The sequence below is a fragment of the Trichoplusia ni genome (genome assembly GCF_003590095.1).
Source record: "Trichoplusia ni isolate ovarian cell line Hi5 chromosome 15 unlocalized genomic scaffold, tn1 tig00002991_group14, whole genome shotgun sequence".
Lineage (NCBI taxonomy): Eukaryota > Metazoa > Arthropoda > Insecta > Lepidoptera > Noctuidae > Trichoplusia > Trichoplusia ni.
The window spans coordinates 17,880-31,007 of NW_020799740.1; the positions used below are offsets into that span (position 1 = coordinate 17,880).

Sequence of the window (13,128 nt, forward strand, 5' to 3'; positions counted from 1 at the left end):
ACCTGGGGGAGGCCTATGTCCAGCAGTGGATCTCGATGGTTGTTGAATTGATTGATTGATGGAATGCCCGAAAGCCTTGAGCATCAGAGGGGCATATATAGGCTGGTATTGTTACTTAAATAATCAGCGTTCAAAGCTTTACATAATATTGTTAAAACCAGAATTCCGAATTGAAAAAAATCTCATGACATTTCTTATCTATCGCGTATGTGTGACGTGACATTGGTATCTTTATAAAATTCAGGGTGGGATCACTCTAATCCAGTGTCGATATCGAAATCCTTAGATCATACCGAAATATCTGATTTGTCATATTTATCGTTTTGACATAGTTAATACCACTCTATAGAGATTGTGACGTAGCGTTACGTGTAATCGTAGACGTATGGGCATTGATGCTAGTGTTATGAATATCACGTCTAGGCCTTCTGTTCAGGATGAGATAGATAGACATTAGATAGAATCATGTCTGAACTTTGGTTAGGTCGGCAAGTATCAATAGATTTGTGGTTTTTCGTACTTCAATTTGACAGAATATGTGTTATCATCTGGCGATCTTTGAACGACTAATAGCGCAAGTATAGTTTTGTTGGACTTTGTACCGATTATTTTTTAAAAACTTTCTAGTCTCAAACTAATCAAAGCTTGAGTACCTACTAGACAACTGATAAACAATATATTTCAAAACAAATTACATCTATAATATATTTAGATAAATTACACTCAGAAACAGGACAAATGATTGTGCTCATTACACAAACATTTGTCCTGGGTGGCAATAGAACCAACAACTATATGCCTCTATAACCAATAAATAAATGACAACTAACATCTGTACGTTACAGAATCAGTGATTCAGTTCATGAATTCAGAGTTTTTACCTCAAACAAAGTTGCATTAAAAAAACCCTAGATTTTGATAAAAAGACAATATCTTAACGTTAGTGACACATGGTGACAAGCGTTTTTATAAAATCTTGATTGAATTTTTTTAATGTTGTTCTCGTGATAATATATGACTAATATGTCAAACAAATCTAAACACATGACAAAATATAACAAATCATCATCCAAGCCTTTTCCCAACTATGTTGGGGTCGGTTTCCAGTCTAGCCGGATTCAGCTAAGTACCAGTGTTTTACAAGGAGTACCTGGGAAACATGATACTCTTTCAGAAGACTGGCTGTCAGACTGTCAAAGATGTTTGAATAACAGCCGGGATCCACAATTTAACGTGCCTTCCGAAACACGGAGTACTCTTTATGACAAATATGGTGACCCATCTACTGGTCGACCGTGTCAAGCGCAGCTGAACCCATGATCTATCAACTTGTACAGTCATAGTGAGCAAAACTTTATGGCATTTTTATGGTAACAAAGCTAATTCATTGTAAATTATAAAATCGTAAATAAAAACCTCAAAATTCTGGAAGTCAGTTAAAAAACCTTACCCCGTGATTTAAAAATTGATTGCTAAGCAAAACTGACATTGACAATATAAGCAGTAATTTGAAGGTTGAAAGATATCCATACATATATATTTATTCGTGAAAACAAAGCTGTAAAGATAAATAAATCGATATGTTGGATAACAGTACGTATAGGTAACTATGTGAATGTGCGAGAGCTTATAGCAGCAATGGTACATGTCGCAAAAATGAGGTTTCAATCAATCATTCTTAAATTAATGTTTAATATTCCATAAAGTTTCTTGTTATTGATTTACGGATTACTGACACTGGTATTCTTGTTTTAATTGGAAGTTGAGAATGAAAGCAGTCTGATAAAAAAATGATAGGATATTTTGGGAGCTTTTTTGATAGTTAAAAACTTACTGAAAGTTGTTGAAACCTTCATACTGACCATAAGTACACACTAATGATACTAATATTACAAACGCGAATGTTTGTGTTTGAATGGATGTTTGTTACTCTTTCACTAAAAAACCACTTAACGGATTTAAACGAAACTTGCTACACAGATAGTTTATGATCTGGATTATCACATAGGATAGTTTTAATCTCAATTTGTAATGGCCGTATCCGCGGTAACAGCTAGTGCACTAATATGGTATAATAATAAAGCTATGGAATATTTTCTCAAAAATAATTAATGATTGTCAAAACTAGCAGATCATGAATGTCTGAGTCATTTGTGATTTAGGAATTTGGAACTTATTCCACTTACTAATTAAGTACAAAATCTCGAAAACTTAACTTATGCCATGGCATTGCCAGTTATATTATCACGTAGACCACCAAATGACTTTGATTAGTGTAATCCCGCCGAAATGGATTATAATAACAAATCCCAGATTACGCACGAAAAGATAAATAAAATGGTTTTATAATGTAGCAAAGAACAGGTTAACTTTTATAACATCGATTATTTGAAATCTGTCTTTTTATTTCAAAATTAATACACATATTTATACTTTAAAGGATGAAGGCAGGATTTTTCAAGCCTCAAAGTTGTATGATCTCTGTATATGAAGCATAAATAACTTTTCTGTGACTACTGATATTTACATTAAATCTCATTAGCTATTTTAATGTATTTTTATTTTTCATTTCAAGACAACTCAATTTGTTATCTGCAAAAATATTGAATGGAAACTTTTCAGTATTCAAATCTCAATCAGAATAAATAAAGCAAGGTGTGAGACAATCATTTCAGTACCTAGGTATAGTAAAACTACCTATGGTATAAATAAATCCTGATTATAATTTTACGATGTTAACCTGGGCATAATTGATAAAGTTAGAAAGTAAAATATAATATTTGGAATTCATTATCATGCATTTATTATTTTTCATTCCATAAAATTTGGTCTAGTGATAAGTGTCCTTGACTGCTGTACGGGAAGTCGTGAGTTCGATTCCCACTTGGTACAATTTTTGCTTTGGCTTGTATGATGAGCACGATTATTTTATCTATATTGTATATGTATTTAGATAATTTACGTAAGTTATCAGTTATCTAGAACTAAGAATGCAAAGTTTGCTTAGTTTGACGCTAGATGGCGTTGTGTGAAAGCTGTGGAACTATACATTTGTGGTTTATGTAATTTAAAGGCAATTTAATTCATAACATCATCTATGTTAGTCCATGCAATGGCTAAAAATGGTTCTTTCCTTTGAAATCAGGTAAATTGTTCCTCAAGTGGATTATCCTGAAATTATCTAGTTTCTTTGCACACCATATATATCTATGTAGCTATGTTTAAAATGATATCATCAAGGAAATTCTTCTCATTGATACATGTGTCGTGTTTCATATCATTTAAAAATATTGCTTAATGACTATAGACTTTTAAATGCTTTTTGGATTGTACCATTTCTCCAATTAATATATCCGTCAATGATCCTTGTAGAAAAAGAATGTAATTTCTAAATATTTGGATGTTACATTCCACACCATAATATTGCGTGTCTTGCACTGCCTCCGAATATTTTTTTTGGATCTCAAATAACGACGCATAATTTACAATTTCTGGGCAAATTGGAGCATATTTTTTAAGTGTAGATAAATAAAACCCCAGAATAAAGAACAGGTCAAATCTACCAATATACCACAGTTGAATCCTAAAGCCGATGCCTAGTTAATTGCGCACAAACGCACAGATATACAGACAATGTAAAATATACACTAAGATACCTCTTTTCTACAATTTCGTTATAGGCATAATATCTTAACTTAATAATTAATGAAAATAAAGTAGTTTTAGTATACAAAGACGCATCAAACGAATTGATAACAAATTTGAAAATTGCTCTACTATATTTTTGTTACTCCATTCGAAAATATAAACATTTACTCTTATCAAAATGCAACGAAAGAAATTAGTCATCTTTAGCACACATTTCCAAATGAGTATATATACAAGAAAATCTCTTTTGAATTATAATCCTTAGAAAACAAATCGTTGAAACAAGTAGATAATTTACAATCGTTGATTTTTTAATCTTGTTCGATAAAGGGTATTAAAATCATATTATAACTGTTGATAAGGGCATTACAACGAATGATAACATTTGATTTATAATTATTTTTTTGTCAATAAAGTGTTTTTAATACTTTGAATTTTAGTGAGGTCACGTTTCAATGTAAATATTTATTCTATAGACTTAGTATTTTGCGCAGTTATTTCTTATTATGTTTATTGTTCAGAATCAATACCACTACATTTCAAAGAAAGTAGTATTTTTGCGGGATGAAAGAGATTCCGATATCGTGTTATCCTTTTTGCAACTGTAACTTAAAATATAACATTTTGAGGTGCAATAAATTATGTATACTAATATATAAAGCTGAAGAGTTTGTTTGTTTGAACGCGCTAATCTCAGGAACGTAGGAACGAAAAGTTATAGATATAATTATAATTTTTAAACAACCACGCTAAAAGAGTGGCGTTATAAATTTAAAGTATCTGTCTGTTTAATCGTAGCTCCAATTTGGATCTACGATTTGGATCCTCATAATTTGGAGCGGTTTCACAACGCGATGATTTTCTTTAATTATTAATCCCTTTTTCATAGAACTTTCTAAACTTGTTTTTTTCTGTAGTTATCCATACGGAAATGCATCTTCTATAAAAAATTCAACTACCTAGCTATTCATGAGATACAGCCTGGTAACAAACGGTTCTACAGCAAGACGGTTGAACAGCGGCAGCAGTGAGTTCTTACCCAGGTACGCAACTTTTAAAACTAGCCAAAAACCCTTACAAATAATCCATCACCAACAAAACTCTAAAATTCAATAAAACTACGCGTCACACATAACACTCTACATTCGCTCTAGGGTCAAAGAGACCCATTATATTAAAATTTCATCTGACACAGCCCCCGTATGATTTAGTTTCATTACACCAAATCTTGATTAACTATTCGGACGTGACTTGGCATTTTATTGTTATCAATCGGTATTTAATAAAGTGCATTTTTGGAACACGTGTTTAGAGGGTACGTATGAAATTATTTTTGCATGTATTGAGCGTGTATTTTGCGACGTTTTTATACACTCACTTTTCTTGTTTGTCGTTCCGGTTGGATTTTTGAAACTCAATTTCGAGGCACTTCCCGATAAGCTAGCAGGCTGAATTTTCAAGGTAGCTGGAAACTCAATGAGAATGCAATTTTTAACTATAAATGCGACTGGACCGATTTTGATAAAATTTGAATGGACATTTAAAAACGTTTTAGATTCTTTAAATCTATTTAATTTATTTTTAAACCTAGTTTTTGTATGTATAGATAGTTCTGTATCCTAAGGGTAACAGAACACTAATATTTAGACACGGCTGTTTGACAATCTGTTGGGATTTCCGTCTGTTCGACCGTTTGTCTCCAGGTTATATCTCATGAACCGTGATAGCTAGGCATTTGAAATCGCAGATGATGTTTATCTGCTGCTATAACTACAAATAGTATAAAGATTTAGTAAGAAATAAATTTCCTGACACTCGACACTCGCTGCGGATAGTTAGATGAGTAACAATCATACAAGCAAACATACAAAATACATGTACAAAATAATACACAAAACTATAGAAACTATTTAACCGACTACAGCAAAGGGGAGGCCCTGGTTGAAGTATGTTAATAATAAATTAATATGTTTAATGATATCTGGTATTTTTTCTTTTACTTTAATGATATTTAGATTAGGTAGTGTCATTACATGATCAATCGCCTATTACATTACAAGGTCACGAAGAATTCATTAATACTTTAATTATACACCTGAATCTAATGATAATATTCTAGATTTTCTGTTATTATCTTGTAAAACATAAGTATTAATTATATTTTAATTAATAGTCCGATATAAATATTTATTGATAAAGAAATGATTGTTCGTCAACGTGATTTGATGGAAGTGATCTTTTATTGCCAAAATGTGTATCATGACTGTAATGATTCCAAATTCACGAATCTGTCAGAGAAGTGTTGGAAGATTTACTTAAACCATTTTTACTGGTATGTATTTTTTATCGTTAGACCAATCTATATATACTAATATATAAAGCTGAAGAATTTGTTTGTTTGTTTGAACGCGCTAATCTCAGGAACTACTGGGTCCCAATTGAAAAATTCTTTTTGTGTTGAATAGACCATTCATCGAGGAAGGCTTTATTCTATAAACTATCACGCTGCGACTAATGGGAGCGAAGATAGAATGGAAAATGTGAAAAAAACAGGGCAGGTATAAATCATAACTTATATCTTCTACCCACGGGACGAAGTCGCGGGCAACAGCTAGTAAGAAATACGAATGTATGAAGATGGTTGAATGAAGGAAGTAGGGAGCTAATAACGTCACTTGTCGGTAAAAAGTGTACTGGTAAGTGACGTCACACGACATTTCAATTAACTATAGTAAGAATAACGCCTATCTATTTTGATTTTGTTTTTGTTTATGCGATAAATAAAAATATAAAATCAAAATAGATAGGCGATTGTTTTTGGAAAGTCCTATATCAGGCGGACTAATTTGATATTTATAGATATCAGTTGACCAAAGTGCAGGTTGTTTTTATGAAATAGATAATTTACTTAGGCATTATTTGGCATGGTCATTTACACTACCGAATCAGTATTAACAAGGGTTAAGTTTCAACAAAACATATACGTAAATAGTTAGCAACATACGCGATACATATTTTTAATTTGTTAAAAGCTTTCAGAAAAATAACAATCTGAATGCATCGCTTGCAATTTGCGGCTGGCTCGCCTTTATAATTAAAATTGCATTAAGCCTGCAAATTGTCCGACGTTAATGACGCTAATGCTCTGTTTGGATAGAAGAAAAAATGCAGGCAGACGGCTTGTAATCCAATTTGCTTGCTAAAAATGCCTTAATTTGATTGCCTTTCATATTGTTACCAGTTTGTCTTACAACTGTCAGTTTGAGTCGTGTAGAATATGGTCATTTTGTTAATTATCGTAATTACCGCAAATGAATATTTCATAGATTTTCTGTTGGGGACATTTAATACCACACGGACATTTGAGGGTTAAACACTTTCGGATTTGGAAACAAACAAATAAATAAAGTTTTATTTTAATTTTATTAAAAACTTATTTAGTAGTAAGGGCCCGAAACTGACGCCTAATACACATTGCCAAATTTATAAATCAAACACCAATATTATATCACATAATTACGGTCCAACAATAGAACGCCTTCGCTCATCGAGGGTTCTATTCAATACTTTCTGCCATAAATTCGAGCATACTGTCGAGGCGTAACAATGAATCTAAATAACCATTAATATGTAATAAATACTATAGGGCGATAAACAGTAGGGAGCAAACAAACAAGTGTAGAGGCAACCCTTAAACGCTGGGCATTGTGCGAAGAGGCCCCATGCGTGAAATACTCCAAAGGGTCGGGGAAGTCAGGGCCGACAATTGCCGAAGTTTGCCGATGTTGCACGATTGGTTCCGCTCCAAATGCCGACAGCTGCTGTGTTTCAGATAGGGGTCCTCTTCATTAGTGGAGCTTGTCTCGTCTGGAGATGGATGTTTGTTTTTGGATGAGGTGTTGATGGCTACATGATGATGTATGAAGTTTTGTGGGAGATTGTCCCTGATCGTGGTTGTGTTTTTCGTTTTGGACAGATGTCGCTGTGTTGTGTGATTAATCTCAATCTTAAATTGGCTGTTCATAATCATAGAACAATTTAAAAACAAAAAAGAAATGAGCGTGAGACTTTCGCGTTTCAAACAGTTTTTTGTAAAAAAATAAACTGAATTATAGATCGGACAACATTAACAACACACCACAGGAATACCTAACCGTTGTTAGATTGTTATATTGAACAAAGTGAACTACCATAGTGCTCGGAATGACAGAAGTAAAAACAAATCAATTAAACATCTCAAAACCTCATCGCAAAACATTAAAACAAAACTGACTATGCTTTAACAAATAACTATGAACCAACACAAAAACATCACGCCTAAACTCCATTGAATAAATTTCGTATGATCCCAATTTTTAATCAAACAATACGAACACCAAACAAAACTGAACAGCAATAGTTACGTTTAGTCGCGCCCGCGGATTAGTGAATTGTAAAAAAAGATTGGGGTCGAAACGACCCGACGTGTTAATTACGGGGGTTGGGCTTCGAGGGTTGAACAGATGAAAGTCAATTTGCTCCAGCGACATGATACGGCCCATTTCGTTCGGAGCGACAAGTGTGGCACCTGCGCAGTGGGGTCTTTATGACCCAAACAATTGTAGGGTTAGGTGCATTATTTGCATCTATTGTTGGTTCGGACACTGTAATCATACTATACAGTCAATACCATTGTGTTATCATTGTTTCTTTTTTGCAATTTTGCCTCCAAAGACTTCCAATGTTCCACCTTATTTAATAGAAAGTCTTGACATTTCGAACTCAGTCATTCTGAGTCATTCCCGAGCCACGAGCAGAGCAAAGTCTATATCAAAGAAATCACGCTGAAATAAGATAACTATTTTAAGAAACTCATAGTTAATATCTAAGATAAGATGGCTGTCAATGCTTCAATCATCAATATTTTTTAATTTTATCATTTGTTCAACCTCCTATCTTGATTCACTCTATTCTGTTCAATAATTCTATTTTTTTTAAACGATACCGCACTAAGGAATTTAACCCTTGTATCGCGGGGGGCTGACAAACATACAACTCACATGCACAAAGACACCACACACACACATATTACTGCGGTATAGTTGTGTTGTTCCATTTTCAGCTATGTTACCGTTAGTTTTTAAATGTATCACCTAAATTATGAGCCAAATAAGGAAATAACTACCATCATTATATTAACTAGAAAAAAATGTGTAACCAGAGCATGACTTCCGTCAAAATATATTTTATCTATGATAATTTAGTATTATTAAGTTTCAGAGTTTGTGTTTGATTGTGCTGAGCTCAAAAACTAATGGTTCGAATAAAAAAACCCCTGCGACACAAGGATTAAATTCCTTACTGCGGGAGTCGTTTTTTTTTTAAATATATAGTGAAATGCTTAAGGCTTTTAAACGTTTTGCTATGATTATAAGGAGCAGAGCAAGGCTTGCGATGTTGTTGCGCGGTAAATTTAGTATTTTAGTTGAGGAAGTTTCGGGGAACATCTGTTAAAATATAAATATACTTAGTACTAAAAGGTTATTTTGTTCACAGAGGAAATCAAATTCGGCATCAATCGCTTAGTCAGCGAGAGAACGGAAGAAGATGAAGAAGAGCATCACAATGAGACCAGACCCGAAGGCATTTCACCAGCTTCACGCTGTGGCAGTCCCTGCTGGGCGCCATCACCACAATCCCCAAGATCAGTGCGCTCCTCATCCCCCGAGCTCGAAGTAGACTCCCCTCCATCATCTCCAAGAAGACCACCAGACACCTCTCCCCCACCAAAGAGATCGGAAGCTTTTTCCGTCAGTGCGTTGCTGAGACCTGATGCTCCCAGGGTGCAGCCACAAAGACCATTCCTTTACCCTCCACTACCTTTTGCGGAATTTCTGCGAGACGCTGGCAGTCTTGGTCTTCCTGGATGGGGAGGGTACAGCAACTTGTACCTCCACGCTGTGCAGGCAGCAGGTCCAGAACTTCTTCGACTCCGCGCAGCTGTGCTTGGCGCCCCAGGTCCTTTATCCAGGCCTCTGCCCTTGGGAGATGTTTATTCTTGCGTAAAATGCGAGAAAATGTTCAGTACTCCCCATGGCTTGGAGGTTCATGCCAGACGATCTCATAATGGGAAGCGGCCATTCGCTTGTGAGCTGTGCAGCAAGACCTTTGGACATGAAATCAGTCTGAGCCAACACAGGTGGGTTATATCGTATGTCAAAGAATTCTAGGAATTTTGTACGTCCAAAATTGGATATGACTACAGGTCTTTCGATTTATAACGATAGCTGTATTTCTGGGAATGCCCGCTTTTTTGGAACCTATTTACTCACTTTTTCCGCATTTTTAAAAACGATAAATGTATGCATAATTAAATCTGTAGCTTATCAGCCAATACATATGGTGTGCAGTGGTTATTTCCCGATTAATTAACGACGTTCACGTATTCTCCACAAAACTATACCCCTACTAAAATAAAAGTGGTCTATAGCAATTCAGTACACAGTAAAAGTAACACGAGAAAAAAATATACGCCGTTTTAACCGGGAAGAGAAATAAGCAATCTGTGAAATTTTCAACTGTCTAACTATGTGGTTCATGAGATACAGCTTGGTCTTCGGACAGTCAACGAAGTCTTAGTAATAGCGTCCAATTTTAACGATTTGGTACTATAATAATTCGCCATTTCCTCTCCACCAGGGCTGTCCACAGCGTAGAGAAAGTCTTCGAGTGCAAGCAATGCGGAAAGACGTTCAAACGCTCCAGCACCCTGTCAACCCACCTTCTCATCCACTCGGACACCAGGCCCTACCCCTGCCAGTACTGCGGGAAGCGATTCCACCAGAAATCGGATATGAAGAAGCACACTTACATTCATACTGGTAAGTGGACATGTATTTTGGACTCTACGAAACGACAATTTCACTTACTTAGAATAAGTACACAATTTGAAAAACGCTGAATTTTACGAATATCCATTGAGGATATTAATGAAAAAAGGATAATTTAAGAAAAACTTTTCACAAACATATTGTAACGAAAATGTTTATATCCAAAAAACAACGTCGAAAAAATGTAAAACCAAACGAGAAGAAAAACACCTTCACAAATAGAACACAGGTCCTTAACCCTACCACTATCGCATTTAGGGACAAAGGACTAAAAAACCCCCGCGTACCTTGGCACATCCTTTTAATACTTAATAAGGGTCCGGGACTATTGTTTACATACAATCAAGTCTGTTGTGGAAGTGAGAACGGTCAAATGAAATCGCAATGGTACTTAGGTACCGCAGAGTCCCAGCGAATCTTATACCAAGACTTAAGTGTTAGTGAGACGATGTAGACTAGTAGACCACAACATTTTACATTCATGAAGACGGGTTGAGTTTAAGGATTGAAAGAGCAAAATTATAGAGGTTTGAAGTTGAAAGTTGACTTTCCGATTCTGATTTATATTTATTAATGGTTAAGTTACTAGAAAAATACATTTTAAATTCGTAAGTTGTATGAATCAAATAATCGAATAATGATTCTTCAATTCCAATTTCAGTATATTCTATCGTTTATTAAAATCAATTAGATTTACTTCACGTAGTTTAAAATTTAAGGACATGCTAACATATCGTCAATGGGTAACATAACCTGTGACACCAAATCGAATCAATACAACAAAAAAAACAACAAATTTCCATGTATAAAGTGGTTCCACCAACAGCACTACTGAATACAAATCTCAAAGAAACTCATCGCCAAATAAAAAACGCTAGAAAATTTTCACTTGCACTTAAAACCGTTCCAAAATCTCCCCATTCTGCCTTACCCTATGTATCTGTAACACGATCGCTCCATAATGTAACCGCGACATTACGCGATTATTATAAAACAACAGAACCTCATCTTACATTAATTATCTGGAGGGTTGGTTAAGATGTTTTGACAGCATAACTCTCTGAATTATGTCGGATAAGTAAATGGACTCGGAAACTGCGGTGAATTATTGTCTTGTAATTCTCTGTAAGTTGAGCTTACGACTTGAGATGTTTTAAACATGGATGATTGTGCGTTTTGTCTTTGTTTAGGCTAATGTCTTCTTGTGTTCATGTTCATATTTGAGGTGTTTTCTTTACTATTTCATTCTGAAATATGGTTTTTTTTTATAAATAAATTGCAATTTTTTTTCCATAATTTTGAAGTTTTTATTAATAGCATCACTAGCTTCCGTTGATCAAATAGTGGAGTTGTCATGTTTTGTTCTGACGTCACCTCACTTGATGTAGTCATGTACTTTGCTTACCCCACAGTTAACACCTACACGAAAAACATCCCTTACACTTAAAAAGACGTTCCTTCGGCAGTACCTAAAGATCTCCCCAGTTCATTTAAGATAGGGTGGGGGCGATATCCCGTGATTCAGACGCATAGATTCGCCGTTTTCATTGCTTTGACAGTGGGTGCGAGTGAGATGGCTACAGATTTTACAATACGTGCGAAAGGGATGTAACAGAAGGGTTGGGTTAGTTATTGGGCACATGTTTCTGCTATAGGGTGGTCTGCAGATAGTGATGAATAAATTTTCATATGAAATTTTGTAGAAAATTTAAAATTGCTTGAGGATTTCAATTTCCAGGACACTTTGAAAGTCTTTAACTATTACTTGAAGAGAACCTCGTTGCTGTATTAAACATTATAATAATCAGAGCTGCAGCTGTAATGATATGTGTAAAAAATATCCTTTTCGGGTTTAGACAGTGATTGGAATATTATTTGATAATAATGACAAAAGCATTTTTAAATCTTTACTCCATTCATTCTCAGGGTCATTGTATCCAAAGCAGACTCCTCAAAATATTCCACGTATAGTTGACAACGTTACAATCCCCAACAAAACCCAAACGTCAACGGTTCCAAATAAATTAAACCACGCTTCACACCTGATCTCGCCCTAAACCCCCTCAACGAGTAAATTATTAACGATATCAACTTAGCAAATAGTTGGACGAACGGTATTTTAATCAGTGTCCCAAGTTCTTGATTAATGTACCCCAGCGCAATTTATCGTTGAAATTTTATTTATAATTACGCCAGCTAAATTAAACGGGTGATTAGTCAACGTCGACGACTCACGATTTGTCACCTCAAGAGCTGAATTTGAGTTTAATTGGGCCCGGAAGTTTGGCTCTACCTGCATTAGTGTTGAAGTTCGTAGTTTAGAATTAGTTGATGCTGGAGCTATTAATTGTGGAGATAAATTATTCATTTTGTACTGCTATTGTGAGGGGTTGGCAGTTGATTCAAGTAATGATGTAGCTGATGTGCTGTCATAAGCTATATACATATGGGCACTTATGAGATAAATATGAAATTCTGTAATCAGTTAAAATAAAACCAAAACGCCATCGTAGTTGTCAAACTGATACAGGAAAATAATAAGAGAAATGCACTGACCACCACATTAATAAGCAAGGCCATAGCAATGCCATTAACAGTGATTAAGACAAAA

At 34.9% G+C, this 13,128-nt stretch overlaps 1 protein-coding gene across 1 annotated transcript; it reads left to right on the top strand.

The window, feature by feature from the left end:
- Nucleotides 1-5,898: 5,898 nt before the first annotated feature.
- On the top strand, nt 5,899-12,516 carry LOC113506441 (zinc finger protein Gfi-1b-like). Its single transcript, XM_026889295.1, has 3 exons — nt 5,899-5,913; nt 9,168-9,826; nt 10,327-12,516. The coding sequence occupies exons 1-3, from the start codon at nt 5,899-5,901 to the stop codon at nt 10,586-10,588; spliced, it is 936 nt and encodes a 311-aa protein (XP_026745096.1). The 3' UTR covers nt 10,589-12,516.
- The last annotated feature ends 612 nt before the right edge of the window (nt 12,517-13,128 follow it).

Coding starts and splice junctions, on each gene's coding strand:
- LOC113506441 (XM_026889295.1), top strand. Junction 9,827..10,326: donor ATCAGTCTGAGCCAACACAG/GTGGGTTATATC, acceptor CCTCTCCACCAG/GGCTGTCCACAGCGTAGAGA.